General features: G+C 39.5%; 2 protein-coding genes across 3 annotated transcripts; both read left to right on the top strand.

Moving 5' to 3' along the window:
* Positions 1-1,731: 1,731 nt before the first annotated feature.
* On the top strand, positions 1,732-9,260 carry LOC308092505 (troponin I, fast skeletal muscle-like). The gene is made up of 7 exons (XM_080438431.1): positions 1,732-1,826; positions 5,397-5,429; positions 5,679-5,715; positions 6,033-6,161; positions 7,240-7,329; positions 8,466-8,642; positions 9,001-9,260. The coding sequence occupies exons 2-7, from the start codon at positions 5,422-5,424 to the stop codon at positions 9,094-9,096; spliced, it is 537 nt and encodes a 178-aa protein (XP_080294557.1). The 5' UTR covers positions 1,732-1,826; positions 5,397-5,421; the 3' UTR covers positions 9,097-9,260.
* A 3,170-nt stretch (positions 9,261-12,430) lies between these two features.
* LOC308092506 (troponin I, fast skeletal muscle-like) lies at positions 12,431-20,322 on the top strand. 2 transcript variants are annotated; one of them, XM_080438432.1, is made up of 7 exons: positions 12,431-12,541; positions 16,154-16,190; positions 16,293-16,329; positions 16,788-16,916; positions 18,203-18,292; positions 18,638-18,814; positions 19,876-20,322. In XM_080438432.1, the coding sequence occupies exons 2-7, from the start codon at positions 16,183-16,185 to the stop codon at positions 19,954-19,956; spliced, it is 522 nt and encodes a 173-aa protein (XP_080294558.1). In that variant the 5' UTR covers positions 12,431-12,541; positions 16,154-16,182; the 3' UTR covers positions 19,957-20,322. The 2 variants fall into 2 exon arrangements, with proteins under 2 accessions (XP_080294558.1, XP_080294559.1); XM_080438433.1 differs by lacking the exon at positions 12,431-12,541 and having other exon boundaries at positions 16,135-16,190.
* The last annotated feature ends 315 nt before the right edge of the window (positions 20,323-20,637 follow it).

Raw genomic sequence — 20,637 nt, forward strand, 5'->3', positions numbered from 1 at the left:
GGTGCTAATTTATATACAAAGGTCATGCATATATTCACACTTCTGTGCTGAAACATTCATTAATGCTCTCACTCAAGTTATATCATCTATTCTATGCCCTTTCAACATTATTAGCATAATGGCTTCTTGGGGTCAAAGTCAACGGCTTCTGTTATGGTTTGTCTTTCACCAGCGTTAATGGCTGCTGTGAACCCCCCCCCGACCCCCAGACCTCCCTGATCAGTGTGCTCACAACGGTAACCGGAACGCTCGCCCCAAAACACACTCTTCCCCATTTTTTTCCTCTCTAACGCTCTGTTAGGAGCAGTGCTATTCCCATGGACTGAAAATTCCACTACTGTGCGACGTCTCCAACTTTAGTAAAAATAAAGGAAACAATTTCGCTACTCATCCAAAGAAAGGCTGTTTTGTGTTGTTGAAAGACTATTCTCCACAGTGGGAAACGTCTCAGGACCTTCTCTGTATAATACACTTTTTGGGCAGAAGATAAAATTTGTCCACCAGACGTAAATTATTGTAATCACTCACCTGCCAGATCTACAGATCTGCTCAATATAAATTAACATTGCCCAGAACTGTAGAGGGTGCAGGTGAGTAAATAAAATAATGTCCCGTATGACGAACATTTATCGTCATAGTTTTATTCGACAAAATAAAAAACAGTAGGGAAGGTACAGTAGGTCTGCGGTACTGCAATCACAAAAATGCCAAATAAACAGTATAGTCATTGTCATTGATGGATTGGTAAAAAATATTCTGGGAGTGTCTGCCTGGTTCTACTGGCAGTATGAACAAAACGTTTGGTGCCGATAGGTCCAGCGCTTAACGAGATTAGCTAAGGAATCACGCGCACAGACAGGGATGAAAACATAATCTCTCACCCTGCCTCACGGTGCGTTTTAACAGTGGGCGATTCAGGATAGTATTCTCCGGAAGTGCATTATATGTCCATGTCTATGAGAGCCGGCAACTACTGGCGATAGCTGGGCGAAGAGGCGAAGTGGGCGGGGGGACGATGTTGATCTGAAAAGATGGATTTTATTTATCTTTTGGACAATGTCGTCCGGCGATCGTCCGGAGAGTCGCCCGCTGTTAAAATGTACTGTTAGGCTGGCATAGATTTTAAAATGAATACACGCGTGCATTAAAGCAGCTCTTAAATGACTCGCCTAACGTAAAAACTTACTGTATCTGTGTGTGCTTCCCCAGACAGACAGACCCCCTCCTCACTAATGTCTTTCCCCCTCCTTCCACACACCTGTTGTCTAATCAGTTTTCATCACCATGAGGGTTCCCTGGTTACCTCAGCCCACTCAAACCTTCCTTGGATTACCTTCATAATGCACAAGTACACCCCCCCCCCCCAAAAAAAAAGAAGCGCTTTGCCAAGTGAACATTCTTTATGATGTGATCTCTTCGTCATCAGATCAACGTCAGTTTGATGCATCTGAGCCAATCTGTAGCCTCTTTTTATACACAGTCTGTTCAAAGCTGAAAGTAAAACAGAATAAAAAAGTAGTACAAAAGAAGTATTGTCTAAAATTATTGGAATAAATACTATAATCTGAAAGGGAATGTTATTTATAAAGGGCAGCGTCACAGGGGGGGATATACTATTTCAGGTGCTGGGGTTGGGGTAGCCCATTGGTCTAAGATTGTATTTACTTCCTTAAAGAGAGAAAGGGGTTTCCTCCTTGGCCATTAGGGAATGCAATGTATACCTTCTTATAATGCCATGTGGGAGCCAGTACAGCCCCAGTCCCATTTATTTATCCCCTCTGCAAAAATCTCTTCATTTTCTTTCTCTCTCTCTCCTCGGCTGACAGGTGAGAACTCTGCTCTTATTCCATTCTCCTCCTTGGCTTGGCTTCTAACTTAAGAAAAGAGAATTTTTACTTCCTTCCGAATGTGTTGTTATTTAGCTGGTCTTCTTATATGCCTGTGTTCTGGCTGGTTAGTGGTTGTACAGGAATATTTAAAGGAGTAGTTCACCCCAAAAATTACTTATTATCTATCAATTACACACCCCATGAAGCCTTGAATTCATGGAGATTTTTTTGTTTTTAAGCCAATAATTTGATGACCGGGTCATCAGTCAATGAGACTCAGACTCATATAGGAGACTCTGTGAGTCCTCCGACTCCGCCGGTCATCAAATTATTGGCTTAGGAATGCGACAAAAAATAAAACATCTCCATGAATTCACGGCTTCATGTAATTGATAGAAAATAAGTAATTTTTGGGGCGAACTACTCCTTCAAGTTGGTTGTAAGTTATTATTTAGTTGATATTAGATTGTTTTAGTCTTACCGCCTTTGTGTGGTTGTGGATCAGTGAGAGGTCATTTTGGGAATGCGAAAGTGGTTGTATTTGTACCAAGATCTATCTCATTATATCAGGTGTTTTTGAATCAAAGCTGATGTTGGCTATACATCAATATTGTTAGGGGTGTGTGAGGTTGATATTTTGGTGCACAGGTGTAAACAAGTAGATTGCTTATGGAAAGTACATGTTATTTCAAGCCAGTGCCATGATTATTTATCCACCAGCCTTTGATGTGCATTCTGAAGAGAATCAAGAGGGGTTTATTTGTCACTCGCAGTGAAATGGTGGGCCGTGTTCCGCAAAGACTGTGCTAACACATAATACTTGATATACTTGTGCAGCAGCGCAGGAAACCGGGTTCAAATCCGGGGTAGAAGAGTAAAGTAAATAGACATCCACATGCAAGCCCTAGTGTTTGGTTTGTTGGTCATTCAACCCGTTTTGTTGTATTGTTCCGCATGTTTTTTCACCATACTGTCCATGCCAAACAGAAACAAACTTTACAGTATCACCCGTATTGCCTCCAAAATCATCGGACTTCCCATACCCACACTTGCTGATATGAACAATAAGGCCATCACACGCTTAGCACTTTCAATAACAAATGACACTGATCATCCCCTGTATCGCTACTTTGACCTCATGCCATCTGGTACAGAACCACCAGATACAGAACCTTAAAGTGGAAAAAGGTTCTTTTTAGCAGGAGTTTTGTCCCCTCAGCCATCGCGGCATTAAACCAACTGCCCCGTCCATAGGAGGGTTTTCTGTGTACAGTGGGGGCCTCATGTCTTTGTCTTTGTGATGTTGTTTTTGTTGTTATGATGTTTTGTTGTTTTTGTTGTAACGAACAGACCTTGTGAAGACAATTTTCCCCTTGGGGACAAAACATTATTATTATTATTATTATTATAGGCTATTTTGATATTGATAATAACTCATGATACAGAGCTATGTCATCCTAGATTAAAAAATAAAATAACCAGGGGCATAATTTATGTATAAGCAATCTTTGAGCAAATCTTTAATTCCCTTGTATGATCAGAAAGGGGTAATACGACTACTACTGATGATGATGATGATAATAATAAAAACATCTGAAATGTTATCAATAACATTCACAGTTTGGTTTCTATACTTTAGGTTTATCTGTTGATACATCACAAAGCAAATTGTGAATATTTTACTCACATTTGCTACTAAGAGCAGAACTAGTATGTAAGAACATGTTGCTGTTGGGAGAGGGTACGCTTCACAGATAATAGTCACCAAAGAAAAGAGCTTATCAAGAATAATAGGACTCATGAATAACAGTGTAATGAAAAGGTTTCATACCATTGTCCACATTGTTGAATAACAAACTTTTTTCACTGTTTTTGTGGTACACCCAAATGGGATACTTGTCATTAATTCCATTGGCTCCATAAAAGTGTTTCTCCAATTTTGTCATGCCTATAGAGTTTGGTAACACAACTGTAACAATGTTGTCCACTAATAATTTCCTCTTCAGAACTGTCTTTCTGGTGCCACTACGATTTTCATGACATATTTGCTTTTCAAAGCTCCCCCTCCTCACTATGTCTCGACGTCTCCATCATTTATTAACGGACATTTCATCCTGTGCTGAAGGATTCTTCAGCTGTGCCTGCATGTGGTTACATTAGCTATTTTCGCTATTCGTCGAACGATGGAGTAGGCCATGGGGCTTAAGTGGTTAAAACTTTATTTAGACTTTGTGGTTTCATTAGCAGATATAGGTCCCATGACCTTCATCTTAATCTTCAAGCCGCTGCAGTGTACTTAGATGGTGTTCTGGATTGTACATAACGGTTCTAACTTGGTGTAATGTCTTGGTCAGGGATGTCTCAGGGGGGTAAAGTGGGGTTCTGATCGTCTTCCAGTAGACCACCATCCTGCCACAACCACCCAAGGCGAACAAATGGCCTCCGTATGCGGTTCCTTGTTCTAATTTAGCCGTTGCTTGACAACATTGACAATGACAAAACGTTCCCACTTGTGTTGGTGTATGGTTTCCCTGTCAGGGGTTCTATTATTCATTAATGTACCCTCCTGGAACATTCCATGCTAACTGCATCCGGCCTCACATGTGCTTGACCCTCTGAAGTCTTGAAAGACATAGTGGTCCATCTGTTGATGGCAGCATTCATAGTTAAAGTAATGTAATGTAATGTAATGTTAAAGGAATAAGGCAAGGATAAGAGACAAATACAATGTCAGATATTTACTGTATATACTAGTCTGTATCTAGAATATCAGTTGCTTTTTTCTATATAATTATATGAAAATGACTTAACCGGGGTCCCCCAGAGGCATAGGCGCCAGAAGGGGGGTTTCCTCGAGATATTCGGTCATGCAATTGAGGTCTGGGCCGTTTTCATTGTGCACAATGGTTGTGTACCGGCTGCCTGCTCTCACAGGCTATCCTATACTAGTACACAAATATTTGATCAGATGCCCTCGTGGCTCGGGCTGCAAGAATTAACATGAGGTACAGCAGGATACAGCCATTTACAGGGAAAATGCATTTTGTGTATTTGTATGACACAATGCTGAGTTGAAACACGTCCGTTGCTCTGTCCGTGGAGAGGTATATAAAACTATGTGAAAAGGACATTAATTGAGTGCTGGCTGTTTTCTCAGTTTCATGATATTGTTGAGCCACCACTGCTTGAGACTTGTGTTTAAACTGGAGTGTTGCGGGCGTTCCGCTTTGTAGTGCTTTCTCTCGGTTGCATTTGTATGTCTGGCATGGCCTCAGAGCCCTGATGTTGTGTGATGAGTTCATGATGATAAATGTATTAAATAATTAAGCGTTAATAACATGCAAGTGTAGGAAATGTGTGGGCGGGGCAGATTTCTCTGTTCAAACACAGATTTCCAAAATGTATATTACATAATATTTATTGCTTATGAGAATGGCAAATTATAACCTAAGTACTGCTTATTCACATTATCTGAATTCCCAGCATTTAAAATTATATGGTGCCCTTTATTTAATAATGTACTGAATGTTTTGACCATCCATCCATCCATCCATCAATTCTCTACAGGGTGTGAAACCTTACGAACGCCAAGATGTCTGAGTGAGTAACCTTTACTCTTCTTAGGCTATGTTTTCTCATGGAATGCAGAAATGACCTAACACTAGGACTAAATGTGCAACTGATAGACGTTTTAAAAAGCTGTATTGTTTTACTTGGTAGATGAGTGCAAATGAGCATGTCACAACAATAAGATAACCCCGTCAAATTAACATAAATGTAATATGTTAAATATTTCTCATTAGCAAAACAACAACAACAATACTAATAATTAAAAACATTTCTCTTTAGGAAGAAGATATCATCGAGTCGAAAGCACGCCCTGAAGGTAAAAACGACGTTTTTTGTCTTTAGTTTTATAAAGTACTGCATGTATACATGAACTAATCTGCTAGCTAAGTGTTTACATCTGAAAAGAAATGCTTCAGTAATATACTGCTAGAAAGTTAGACAATATTTGACAAGGTTGGGGATAAATTATGTCAGCAATGGAAAACAAGACAAAAATATTGTATTATATAACCTGTTAATGTTAACTTCAGTAGATGGTGACTGACTCATCATCGTGGGACACTGCTAATGTCCCCAAATATACTGTCCCATGTGAATGACTCCTTTCATTTGTGTGTGTTCATTGTCTTCCAGAGCTTGATGCTCTCCATCGCTAAGGGTTTACTAGAAGAAGAAGAAAGGGAACGTGAGGAGGAGAGGGAAAGATACATGGCAGAGAACTGCCCCCCTCCGCAAATTCATGGGTCCATGCAAGCGCTACAGGTATCCAATAATAACCCAATAATAAATAACCCAATAATAACCCCTTTACCCTCCCCACCTACCATCGTCTGATAATCAGCAGTGGTGGAAAAGGTACTCAAATGGCATACTTAAGTAAAAGTATCAATACTGCAACATAGAAATACTCTGTTACAATTAAGTCCGGAATTCAAAATGTACTTGTGTAAAAGTACAAAAGTATTGGCATCAAAATGTGCTTAAAGTGCCAAAAGTAAAAGTACTCATTATGCAGAATGTCCCATTTCAAGTTTTTGAACATCTTTTGAAAATAGCCGATCTTCAAGCTCACAATGCGTCGCATCTCGAAGCATTGTGAGCTTGTAGATTGGCTATTTTCAAATGGCCAAAATGTATATAGGGTTGAAGTGGTTAATGTATGTTTTGTAATGATAATCAAAATCTACAAAGTAACTAAAGTTTTCAAATAAATGTAGTGGAGTAAAAGTACAATATTTGGATCCGAGATGTAGTGGAGTAGTAAAAAGTAAAAGTATTGGAATTGGAAATACTCAAGTAAAGTACAAATACCACAAATAAGTACAGTACCTAAGTAAATGTACTTACAGTAGTTACTTCCCACCACTGATAATCGGTAGAGGAAGTACTCAGATCTTTACATAAAAACTATGTACACATACTATGTTACAAGTAAAAGTCCTGTATTCAAAATTGTACAAAAGTACTGGCATCAACATATTCACTGTACTTACAGTACCAAACTAAGTAAAAGTACTCATACAGAATGGCCCATCTCACTTTAATGTTGTAGCTGGTAAAGGTGGGGCTGATTTGAATTACTTTATGTGCTGCTGAGTAGCTTAACCTATGATAATCATCACCATTGAATGAATGTATATTTTGTAATAATAATCTAAATCTGCAAAATAACTAGTAACTATAAAGTTGTCAAATAATTGCAGTGGAGTAAAAGTATTGAAAAATGGAAATTGTCAACTAAAGTAAAAGTACCTGAAAATGAAGTTAAGTATTTGAGTAAATGTGTTTAGTTACTTTCCACCACTGCTGATGATAATGATAATGGCCTGGTGGTTTATAGGAGCTGGCCAGAGAGATCCACAAGAAGATTGAAGTGATGGACGAAGAGCGATACGACCTGGAGAATAAAGTCAACAAAACCAACAAGGAGGTGAGTTTACATTCACACCAGTGTTTGGGACGATGATGTCTGACATGTTTAACCCATTAAGACCTGAGGCTGATTTAAAAAATGTCTTCTAGATCCGAACAGTTTTCTGAAAAAAAAGTTCTGATTTCTATAACAGTGGTACCCCCTAAAATTATATATTTGGTTTGCGGACCCATATCTCAAAATAGCTTGTTCCAGGGACCCCAAGAAACAAAGATTTGAGTTAAAAAATGTTCGCTTAAAAAACAATTAAAAAAATAGCAGATCTACAAGCTCGTAGTGCGGCACGAAGTGACATGCTATGAGCTTGTAGATCTGCTATTTTTGAATAGCTAAAGTATAAAATAATGGTTAAAGTGGTTAACATCTAAAATGACACAGATGCCTTCCTGGTCTTAATGGGTTTTATGTGGGATTATGTCTTAAATGAATCATTTCAAATAGGGATTGATGAAGAATTTCCAGTAGGAATTACAAACTAAACACATGCATCTGCATCTATACCACAGCAACCAATGCAGATTGGTTGGTGATGTCTGAATACACAAACCCTATCTGATCACTTGCCAACAACAGTGTTGACAGTCAGAGCTAAAGATCAGATTGATCAGATCAGGAGACCACAAGGGGAATTAAATGTAAATTCTCATCGAAAGAAAGTGTGATTTACTGCCGCCGTTTTTCCTTTTTCTCCTTTGTACATATCGTACAAACCTTTTAGGTATTTTTTACTATTTTGAAAAACATTTTAAAATAGTTCATATAGCTGATCTACAAGCTCGCAACGTGTCGATATTTTCACTGTTTTAAAATGTTTTTCAAAATAGTAAAACAAATCGAAAAAAGTTTAGGCATATAACTTTTTGGGCATTTTTTACTATTTTGAAAAACATTTTAAAACAGTAAAAATGATAATTATGCTATGTTCATGAATTGATTACATAGGACCACAATGGAAACAAGTCCCCAGGACTTTTTTTGTGTTATCCTTTTAGCCTTAATGTCTTACTGTACCTTGTGATGTTTACATTTCTGTCTAATAAAGTATTCAACCAAATCAATCAAAATGAGGGACAAATAGGATTTGCCTGCAGTAGTGTGATCATGACCTCTGGTTCTGTTCTGTGCTGGTCCAGATTGAAGACTTGCAGATCAAAGTGCAGGACCTGAAGGGCAAGTTCAAGAAGCCGACCTTGAGAAAAGTACGCATGTCTGCCGACGCCATGCTGAAGGCTCTGCTGGGCTCCAAGCACACGGTCAACCTGGACCTGAGGGCCAACCTGAAGCAAGTCAAGAAAGAGAATAAGGAGGAGGTGAGTACTTTAGCACTTTCAACCTGGTGTCTGGCATGTCAATTGTATAGGCAAAGATGTTCAAAAATGTCAACATAAATAGCCGATCTTTAACCCATTCAATCCGGGAACGCATCTGTGTCATTTTAGATTCTTAGCTATAACCATTATTTTATACTTTGGCTATTCAAAAATATCAGATATACAAGCTCATAGCGTGGCAACAAAGTGCCGCGCTACGGGCTTGTAGATCTGCTAATTTTTGTTTTGTACTCAAATCTTTGCTTCTGGGGTCCCTGGAACAAAACTTCAAGGAGTTTTGTTGGTGCAGCAGCCTGTGCAGATGTCCTCTTTACCATTGCCTGTGTTGCTGTTGCAGGATAAGGATTTGCGCGACGTCGGGGATTGGCGTAAGAACATCGAGGACAAAGCCGGCATGGACGGCAGGAAGAAAATGTTTGAGACTGAGGCTTAAATTGAATACACTATATATTCATATGACTGTATTTCCTGTTAGCAGACTGTACAACTTTCATTTCTGACCTTCTCTTTTCTTTATTGACCTGATGTAAACACTTTCATCCTTGGATCCACCTTTTTTGCAACAGAACCATTCATGTAATAAACTATTAACATATATGCTGATGTAGTCCATTTGTCCTGTCTCATCTGCTCATTTTTACTTTATAATTGGAAATACCCGGTTCATGCAAAACCACACTGCCCAAGTCAAGAGAGGGGGTAGGCCTACACTTTGCCAGAGGGATTGTATTTTCAACACACATCTAGTTTAGAACAATTCACGACATGACATTGTCCCAGATTAGTTGCAAAGATATATGTTGAATTAGCACATTCTAGTCAGTGTGCATTTATACTGTATTTTGAGAAAAGCAAAGGGAATTCTAATGGATCTACTAAGACACACATCCAACTGAGCACAGTCATAAAACAGATAATGAGGCCATAGATTTAGATTCACTGCATATTATGAAATATTGACATTAGGCTAATGTACAAATCTTTGTCAGTACAACGATTAATACATTTTCCCCCCTAACTTTGTATTAGGATGTATTTAAAGTACCTTTCTAGACTTGTAAACAGGTTAATATATGATTGTAAAGTGTTGTCAATCATTGTTTAGTGTTACAAACATTACATGTTTGTAATTGTCATCTGAACATCCTCTTATCTATTGTATTGTCAAAAATGTTTGGTTACCCCCATAACTCTGAGAGTGTACAAATGGAACCAAATGCTCCATTTGTACACTCTCAGAGTTACTGACCTGTAAGGGTCAATTTGATTTGATTTAATTTATTTACAAAGATTTTTAGTAGAAAAATGAATTATGTTCTGATGAAGGAGAATTTTAACATGAATTGAAATTGGATAACGTTAGCTGTATTTTTGGAGCACCTTTTCGTGATAAAAGTATCCAGCGATTAAGTGTAGATGCCTCTTGTCAGTTGTTTCAGTTGAAAATGTGTCATTTTTGTCAAGCAGAGGGTCTGGCATATAACGTTAAAAAGTAGGGATGTACCGATCAAATCACAACCAAAAAATATTTTAAAATCAAAACATGCTTGTTCGGCATTCTACATTGATTTCCGGACAGTGCTTCTGCACGACCACATCTGTTCAGAGTTTGGCCAAAACATGCAATGAGGTCCAGGTCAACATTTTGCTAATTATGGAGGTGCTTAAGCAAGGAACTCAATACTCCGCTGACTACATCCCATAGCCTGGTGGAGGGGCGATTGCTCTGCAATTGGCTAGTCTGTCATTAAGCCAACCGGCCTGACCAATGCTGTAACTTCATCACTCAGTGACTGCAGTCAGTCAAAGTCCCTCTCCAGCCAAAGACGTTGGGTAAGTAAAGACTATTTGTGTAATATATGCATCTTACTCACACGATATAGGCCTTGTCTAGAGTCCCCCTGGACTCTGTTGGCCTACCTAGGTCCTCTCCTTAAATCCCTCTACACCAAATCTCTTCACAGAAAATGGCCGATCTGCAAGCTCACAACATGTCGTGTTGCAACACGTTTTTAGATTGTAGATCTGTAATTTTTTTGCCAAATGCTCAGCCCAGAATAGGGAGACTATAGGGTAGGGTTAAGGGTCTTTCTGGAATCCATGTATTGAATTCTGTAAAGCCACTCAGTTGACAGAACTGCATTCCGTAGATGTTCCACTGGCCACGTCAGCCATTGATGTAGTTCCAAGGGCAATTCATAGGCCTACAGTATTTATTTGTTTTACTTGTTTACAAGAGACTTTGGGCCTTAAATGCTTGTTAGCGTATTTTTAGACAGCCTTACAGGTACAGATTTAATCTCTTAGCGTCTCACAGTATTCCTTTGGGACATAAGCTGTGAATGTTTTCTTCTCTAATTACTCTAGTTCAGCATGGAGTGCATGGGCAGATACTACATACCTGCGTGTTAACGAGTTCCTGGAGTACAACACCTCAAACCACCCAACGTCTTCATAACATCATTTTGTAAATGTCTTCATCAGTGGTGTAAAGTACATTTACTCAAGTACTGTACTTAAGTACAATTTTGAGGTATTTTTTACTTTACTGAGTATTTCCAATTTTCTATACTTTTACTTCTACTCCACTACATCTCCGAGGCAAATATTGTACTTTTACTCCATTACAATTATTTGAAAACTTTAGTTACTAGTTTTGATTTTGATTACAAAACATACATTAACTACTTCAGCCCTATATACATTTCAGCCATTTGAAAATAGCCAATCTACAAACTGTGAGCTTGTAGATCTGCTATTTTCAAAATATTTGTATTGATTTGAAAACTTGAAATGGGACATTCTGCATAATGAGGATGCCAATACTTTTGTACTTTTACTCAAGTACATTTTGAATTCCGGACGTTTACTTGTAACACTATATTGCAGTATTGATACTTTTACTTAAGTAAAACATGTGAGTACTTTTTCCACCACTGGTTTTTCATTACATACAATATATTATATCCTTTATAACATTTTGGCAACTTCTTCAGAATTTAAAACGAACATCTACGCCCAAAACTAGCAGAGTTTGAGACCACAGCGTCTTATGCAGAGGTTTTTGGAGAACTCAGATGGACTGCATCAGTTGTTGTTGTAAGAAACAATTCAAATAAATTGTTGCATCTCACTTATTGACAGTTGCCAGAAAACCTTTTTTTTAAAGCAAAGAAATAGTAAAAACATAACTGGAAAAAAAAGAGAATCAGATCAACAGATCAATTCAACTTTATTTTTGAGCTGTGACAGTTTTGTTAATGTTTTTGCATTTTCCCCCCTTATCTTTTCCCCCTATAGATACTAACAGAACGTGATGGAGGTTCTCCCTGAGCTCATTGGGTACCGGGGCGGTACATAAGACAGTAATGACGCGCCAGACATCAATCAACGACATGACACCTCAACGGCATGGTCACTCTAACCACTGGAATCTGCTATCACAATAAACAGCGTGAGTTGTTGTGCCACACAAAATACACGTACGCTTCCCGTATATAAATAGATCCTTTCTCTATTCCCGTCGGTTAGTAGAAAGCAGCCGCTTGGGTTGACGACTTTTTGTGTTGCGTTTTCCATCTTTGAGGTATGATGGCACAAGATAATAAGGGGTTCTTGAAGGGGTGAGGGTTATTTATAATGAGGGGGTGCTGAGGATGGGGCCATATGACACTGTACTGTATTTCATGACCTTGCCAGCTCATTGGTGTTGGCGTAATCCACTTCCATAAACAGAAAGTTGGAGGATTTGGAGGGCTATCAGAGAATGCAATATATACTACCTTCTTAACTCTACGTCTGCCTGCCGGGGGTCAGTCTGTCTCTTCTTGTCTCCTAACAGGTTACTTGTAGAGTAGCTCAACTCTCTCAGTTGCAAGGTAAGGAAAATACTCTTAACGTTTGTTTGGTTTTGTTCTTGTTTTATGAGTGTTTTCCATTTCTGTCGTCCACGTCTTGGTCTGGATCTTTACAACAATGGTGTCGGATGAGGTTGTTTGGATAGAACTGGCGGATTTGTGACTTTATAGCATCTCCCTCACTAAAATATTATACTACTGTGTATGACAGGTTTCGTTATTTTTTTTAAAGTTTCGCTAGTGTGTTTGGTCGGGTTTTTTTTAGGTTTTGATTTGAGTTTTTGTCGAATATTTGGTGCATGTGTCACATAGCTACTTACTGTGGTGATTGAGCACTGGCCTTGGGCCAGGCTTTTAGAGGTGTTGAAGAGAGATGGTGTTGGGTCCTGTGCTCATAAACAATGAAATGTTTCATGTGGTTATTAAAGGCATTGTTTGATTTGGATTCAGTATTTCTGAGCCATAATATATATATTTTTTAAAACATTTGTACAAAAATTGTTTCTTGATTCTGATTCTGATAGTGAAGTGAGTGTGTTGCTATCGGTTAACTTGAATCATATTTCAGGATTACATTTTAATTAGTCATTCTAGTCGTGTTAAATAATGTGGTCAGTCGGACGCACTGCTTCTTTTTTTTTTACTTATCGTGGCTCGCTACTATTACTCTGAATACAATTATTTTCTTATTTTTCACATTTCTAAAAGTATGTTATATAGTTTTATATCTTTAGTAGAGGTTAATACATATTTCCCAAGTGGTTGCGTTTGTGTGTAATATGCTAGTATAAGCTCTGTTGCTAGTAACCCAGTGATTTATGGACTGCTGATATGTCATGGTGAAAGGCTACACCACTTGAAGCTATGAATATGAAACCCATGCTGGAATGTTTTTTCCCCCTGTCAACACCATGGTTTGGATGTAAAGGTGGCTCTATATTTTTCTTGTTACCTTGTTCCTCTCACACCACAACACAAACTTTTGTTCATTCTCAACTACATACAACATTTGGTTTCCCCTTTTTAATTACTGACAGTGTTTAAAACAGTGCCTGTTCTTGTAAACAATTGAATACACATAGTTCGTTATTCAAGGAGTTTGGGTTACTAGAAACAACAGAAAAGGATTGCTATCAAAAATTCTTAATTTCCAACTTGACTTTATTGTCATGTTCAGTTACAGAAATTATTACAAAGTTTGTAATAAAGACAGAAAATACATCATCTTTTGAACAGACATTCAATAGATTCTATCCTGTAAGTTTTGACATTAAGTTACAGATTTTCAGAAGTTAGTTCCGTACCGTGTTCTTCAGAAGTCTTCAGCTTTGTTTCTTGAACATAGCAAGTTTTTTGGGCATTTTATTTGTGCACTGCATTCTATTTTACTTTATAGGTCTCTTTACACTTTACACTTTATAGGTCTCAGTTGCTTTGAGCTAAAGGACAAAACCACCATCACGCGGACAAAGTACACGTGCACTTACTTGTGCAGTGTGTAGCAGACAGAGCTTTAGTTATTTTTACGATATGCCTAATGTCTTGCTCATCCAAGGGATGTTCTAGAAAGCAAGGCTGGCACCGTCAGCTGTGGTGTTGGGTTACGGTCAACCTTCCACAGAGACGAGCTTAACACAACAGAGACACTTAAGACAAAAACTGGGCCCCACATTTAGACAAGAGATAGTGTTCTATCTCTGGGGAAATGGCTTGTCAAGGCTGGTAAAGAAGAGGCCCCCCCAACTCTGGAAATACATTGTCATCCCTAGAGATCTGCAGTTCACCTGTCTACTTTTATTTTACAATGCTCAGTTCTTCTTCAAGTATTGTCTTTGTGCCTGTTATGATGTATTCCCTAGTTGTTTGAAGCCTTTTTCTGTATAAGAGAAGAGGAGATAATCCATTTTCCACGATAGCCTTTTTAGCATTATGAAGACATTAAGGACGAATCAGCTTCTCTGAGGGCAGGAGACAGCTGTGGGTTACAGAAATAGAGTTCTAATCTGCTACGCTATCTCAGGCCATATACATATTACAGTGCACAGCACAATGCTCAGTGTTAATTTAACTCTTGACAGTGTAAAGTGGGACCCAAATGGAACCCATAGGATCAAAGTTAGAGTTTAATGAACCCTGAGGATTTTACTGTGTAGTCTATCCCAGACATTTGGCGCTCCATACAGGCTGTGAGAGGCTGACAACAGCCAGCTATGGAGTGTAAAGATAGACACGGGTCACTTTAGATGTGGTTTCTCTTGACTCGATCCCCCATGGAGTACAATAGGCCTCTTTTGTGAGGTGGAATCTCCCACAGAGTCTCTCTGTGTACTACAACTGCACATAAAAGTTACTGTAGTCATTTTTGGCAAGCCATGTGCAGTATCTGTTCACACTGGTATTTAGTAGTATCTCCCAGCACCGGGTCACTCAGATCTGACAGTAAGTTGTGTATGACGACTCCACGGTTTAGCACAGTAAGGACGGGTGGACCGTGCCTTTGCTGTGTTGGCACCGAAGTTGTGGAACAAACTCCCTTTGAGGATCAAAGCGGCCTGCACCCTAGGGACTTTTATGTGTTTTGTTGGTTGTGGTGGCACCCATTTCGGATGCCTTCAATGCTCTGAATGGGACACTTATCACATTTAATCAGAGTATTGATTGGTCTAAGTAGGTGAGATACTGACCTACCGATGGGGCTCAGTAGGTGTTACTGTTTTGTATAAACTTTATACAAAACAGTAACACCTACTGAGCTACTATACTTTATACTATAATAAAGTATAGTTTTGGACTGCGACGGAGGCGCACCGTCTCAAGCGAACTTGAGCCACAAGAGGCACCACCGAGCGAGCTTAAAGCGAGTGAGTTGCCGTGCCCAACGTTGCGAAGTTCGCTTTAGCCAACTCAGCGCCGTCAGTTATGTACGGATAGGCACAGAATCATACATCATGTTTTGGGGTGAGCGTTTGCCCCAACTATAACGACAAAACACCTACTGTACTGAGCCCCGTGGGTAGGTCAGTATCTCACCTCTATACTTAGACCAATTAATAGTGTGATTAAACATGATAATGTCCCATTCAGTGCATTGACAGCATCAGAAGCCGGTGGTTGTGTGCGTGTGTTTAGTTACTCCCTCCTGTTGTGACTGACAGACAGTGTGTGACTAAGTTCTTGTTGTGTTCTAGTCTAGTCTTCTTTGTCTTGTCCTATGTTTTCCTCTTGTCTCTTTCTTTTCTCTTTCTGCGGACTGCGCCCCGGGCCAGAGTAACAAATAGCTATATTTACAGAGAAGAAAAGAAAAAACAGCGGCAGTTTATTCAAGCCAGTTTTGAAAGAAGCCAGAGATTCACATGATGTCAGGGCATTCCACATTATGGTGGCAGAGTAGTAGAATGAATATTTTCTCATGTTTGCACTACATTTGGGGGGTATAAAGATCATAGGTGCTCCCTCTGATGTTGTGACTGTGGGTGTCATTCACTTTGGGGAAGTATAGTTAGACAGGTATGTGCGTGCTTGCGTGCGTATGTGTGTGTGTGTGTGTGTGTGTGTGTGTGCATCATATTAAAGGGTACCACTACCATCACAACATGTCATGCTTATTAATTATACTGTATCTCCCATAACTAGGAAACCGAGGGAGGGAACCAGCTGCCAAAATGGCTGAGTAAGAACACTATTTTGTTTGTTTGTTTGTGTGAAAACAAAATACTAAGTCAATATGTAAATCTAAATGTGATAGTCATTGTTTTTGATTTGTTTCCTCCAGCCCGAGAATGTCCGCGCGTCGCAAGCACCAAATTAAAGTAAGGACTACTGTTATATCCTTTTGAAAGTCTTCTCAGTGTTTAATGATAAACGTCAATGCCTGATAGGGCTGGGCACTATATTGATATCATATCGATATTATATGAGACTAGATATCGTTAGGGATTTTGGATATGCTCTATTTTATACTTTCAGAAATGTTCCAAAATGTTTCTAAATAGGGAAAAACTACCGATCTACAAGCTCTCAACGCGTCACAGATGCGACACGTTGTGAGCTTGTAGATCTGCAATTTCCGCTATATTGGAAAATGCTTAAGAAAAGGATTTTTTTCACACTATAATATTATGGTCACAATATCAATTTCGAGGTATTTGGTCAAAAATAATGCCCTAATGCCTTATGATACCAGCCTGTTAATGTTGTCCACAGAGTTAATTAGTGTTAATTAATGTTCTCCACAGAGTTAATTAGTGTTAATTAATGTTCTCTACAGGGCTGTATGCTGACTGTGGCGATGGACATGCTCAGTGAAGAAGCAATCAAGAAAACTGAGGAGAGGGAGACCTTCCTGACAGAGGCTTTGCCTCCGATACAGTTGCCACACTCTAGAGAGGAACTATTGGTATGTTTAATGAACTATTGGTATACGATACTCTTCTGTTTGTCGTCTGTCTTCTGTGTGTCCTTAGACCCACTGTTGATTTCGTCGACTAAAACTGTGACGAAAAATGTTCGGGAGGGACTAGTGGAGAAGAGATCCAGTAGAACTAAAAGACAAGTCATTTTATGTCTGCTCGAGTGTTGCATGCTGAAAATAGCAGATCTACAAGCACACAAGTTGTGAGCTTATAGATCGGCTATTTTCAGCATGCTATCAAGTGTAAAATCAGCCATTACGACGCCATCAAGGCACCGCCAAAATACATTTTAGTCGACTAAATCAACTGTAGATTTAGTCGACTAAAATCTTATGATATTTAGTCGATTAGAACTAGACTAAAACTAAAACATTTCAGATGACTAAAATATGACTAAAATTAAATGGAATTTTATTAGACTATGATCAAACTAAATACAAATTTGCTGTCAAAATCAACACTACTTAGACCTTCAGCTCCATTGCGGCAAGCCAGTCCAGTGTGTCATCGTCTATGTCAATTAAGCCACGATCACCATGCGGTGGCCGGTATGTGGGGCAGCTGGTCATCACATGTTCCACAGTCTGTAGTGGATCCCCGCATTCAAAGTGGGCACTGCCTGTGAGACCCCACTTCTTCTGCATTGCTGCATCCCACACACACCTGTCCTCAGGCGATTGAGGGTTGTCCACTTGTCCTTGCGGGGAAAGTCCTGGCCACGAACGTCTGTGGGATCCTCGATGTAGTGGTGAAGCCTGGATGGTTCTGCTGCCGTCCACTGGTCTTGCCTTTTACCCAGGAAGCCATAGAGGTGTCAGACTCTGGCATTGTGCGGAGAAGTTCTTGGGCCTGTGTGGCAAAGGGCGCCAGGACACGTGACACGATGTGTGACACGATACTACTTTGTCAGCTTTCATGAGATCTGTCTTGCGACACAGCAGCCTTGTATGCAACACATAATACACACATTTGACATAACACAAACAAAAAATTAATTACATACATTAAATGAAGATAAGAGCAATGATGTCCACTCTTCCCCTTACCCCCGGCCAGATTCTAAATTTAGCCTCACAATCGACTGACGAATTGATGAAAGGACTTCTGTAGTCTGACCTTATTGCATTTTGGAACTTTGTGTATCCTTTTTGAAGGTAGAAACTTATATTCCTCATCAGCATATCAAACTGTATAATGACTCATAGAAAAGGGGGGTTAGCTTGCCGCAAGCTGGTATAATATGACTGTGTCATTTCTTGTTTCCTTCCAGGCAATGGTCAAACAATTGAATGAACAAGTTAATGCAGGCGAGGAAGAGAAGTACGGCATCGAGTTCAAACTCAACTTGGTTATTAATGAGGTTAGTACTTTTACCTTCCATTCATCACCTAAAGGGTGATCACACCAAGACGCATCACTAGAAACACGGCACCAACAAAACCATTGTTTTCCTACAGTAGGGCGCTCCTCTCCTGCAACACACGTTTTTCTAGCGCACAAAAGTTTAACTAAAACAACATTGCTTTTAGGAAGCATTTTGGTCATTGAACAGTTTCGCCCCAGTTGCAGGCAGCCTAAAAGATGTAGTCTACTGTATGTGTATCTTACAAATCTGAGAACCACACACAGAACAAGCCTAAATGGGAGGACGTCACTAACACACGCCTTGACTAAGTTGTCTTTGTCTCATGAATGAACCAAACAGGTGAAGGACTTGAACATCAAGATTGTTGACCTCAGGGGCAAGTTCAAGAAACCCAAACTGAAGAAAGTGCGTATGTCTGCTGACGCCATGCTGAAGGCCCTGCTGGGCTCCAAGCACACGGTGAACATGGACCTGAGGGCCGGCCTGAAGCAGGTCAAGAAGGAGGTCAAAGAGGAGGTGAGGCTCAATTGTCAACTCACCCCATTTTCTTTTGCTTTCTTTTTTTTTCTCTCGATAATATTATGTCTTTTATGACAAAGACAAAACAAAACAAACACAAACAGCTCAGCTCAAACACGTTACAAAACAAAGGACACAGATACAAATATAGACTCCACATACCTACATCGGACCATTAAATACACCATTATATACCCACATTGTTTGGTGCTTGACAGTCTGTAGACGGGTGAATAACTACACCAAGAATAAAACATTAACAGTGTTAATATCCACAACAACAAGAATGGAAAATACAAAAAAAATAAAAAAAATAAACAAGGATTAATAATCTTATCAAGGTTAGCAGTATCGCTTCTGTTAAGGAACCCTATTGTTAAAGTGTCAGCTAATTGAGGGCTTCTTTTGCTTTCTTAAAAACATATATACTTACTCCACTGAGTAATAGGCACTGTTCTGTTTTATGAGCTAAAGGCGGAAAGCCCATCTCGTCATTCAGTTGTGGTCATGCCTGACCATAAGGATCACATTTCTCAATGGAATAGCAGGGAGACCAAATACAACCACCGTAGTTGTGTTAAGTTATATTCTATTACCATACTCTGCCATACATTATTGGTTAAAATATGGGTGGCAGAGGCACAGGAGGTAGAGCGGCCGCTTGCGATTCGGAAGGCGCCTGATGGAGGGGAAAGGAACTGGTCGTCCTACCGGGGACCGTCAGGTGATAAGAAGCGGCCTGCTCACTCCTCATGCATTGAAGGAAGCATGAGCTCAGTTCGGGGCTCTCCCCAGGTTGGCAGAGGGAGAGTAGCGACCAGGATTACAGCTTAGGCATTTAGCTCTGGGTGAAAAAATGGGTCACAAAAATCGTGGGATAAAAAAAGAAAAGAATGCCATAGTGCCAAACCTCAAATAAAAATATGGATGTGCCTGTTATGTGTTATTGATTGCAGCTTTACCTACCCTATCTAATCTGTAGTTTTTTTTTCCAATACTTTTTTCTTTATACGTGCAACAAAAGAAACCAAATCAAACATTTGCGTCTGTGTTTGCAGGACCAGAAGCTGCGTGACGTCGGCGACTGGCGTAAGAACATTGAAGACAAGTCTGATAGAAAGGCGATGTTTAATAGTTAAAGAAAGAGGATGCATTGATGAATGTGGGCCCACCGGCATTGACCTTTTGACAAGACATGGAATCTGCTCGGAGTCTCTTCTAAATGATCCTAAAGCTGTAACTCTGCTTCAGCAGCAAGTATCACACTGTACTGTATTGTAGGGTTAACGAGAGTGTGTGGCGGATGTGTGTATCTTAGTCGACCACAGCCATGTAGTGTATTGCCATCATCCACCATGCAGTACATGCACTGTAAATGGAAGTCTCCCCAATAGTAAAGATTAAGCAAGTATTTAAAAAAAATGTTTCCAAAAGGGAAATATCATTGACATATTTTTTTTTGTTCTTCTTATGCTCTCACATTAAATATGAATGCTTCACTTTCATCCTGTTTCATCTTTGTATTTCATGTATTATGTTTGTAACCCTTGTCTCACATAATGCACATCACTGACTCTTGCAGAGGAAGCCAGTTTCATATCTCCATGGCTAAACTAGGGGGGCCTGTCCACTGGCCCAATATTCTGAAACCCCAATAGTCCGACAAATGTTATGTTTGTAAGACTTTATATTAAAGGGATAATTCACAAAAAAAAAACACGTTTTTATATCGATTAGTCACCCCATGGAAATTTGAATTCATGGATATCCTTTTGTATATGTCACATTCCTAAGCCAATAATTTCATGACCAGCGGACCG

Source organism: Gymnoscopelus braueri (genome assembly GCF_963280865.1).
Source record: "Gymnoscopelus braueri genome assembly, chromosome: 9".
In the NCBI taxonomy this organism is placed as follows: Eukaryota; Metazoa; Chordata; class Actinopteri; order Myctophiformes; family Myctophidae; genus Gymnoscopelus; species Gymnoscopelus braueri.

Bases quoted from the DNA above. Each gene is read 5' to 3' on its own strand.
- LOC308092506 (XM_080438432.1), top strand. The intron at 18,293-18,637 runs GTTAGTACTTTT...TGAACCAAACAG, and splicing joins TCAACTTGGTTATTAATGAG to GTGAAGGACTTGAACATCAA. The intron at 18,815-19,875 runs GTGAGGCTCAAT...CTGTGTTTGCAG, and splicing joins AGAAGGAGGTCAAAGAGGAG to GACCAGAAGCTGCGTGACGT.
- LOC308092505 (XM_080438431.1), top strand. The intron at 6,162-7,239 runs GTATCCAATAAT...GGTGGTTTATAG, and splicing joins GGTCCATGCAAGCGCTACAG to GAGCTGGCCAGAGAGATCCA. The intron at 7,330-8,465 runs GTGAGTTTACAT...GTGCTGGTCCAG, and splicing joins TCAACAAAACCAACAAGGAG to ATTGAAGACTTGCAGATCAA.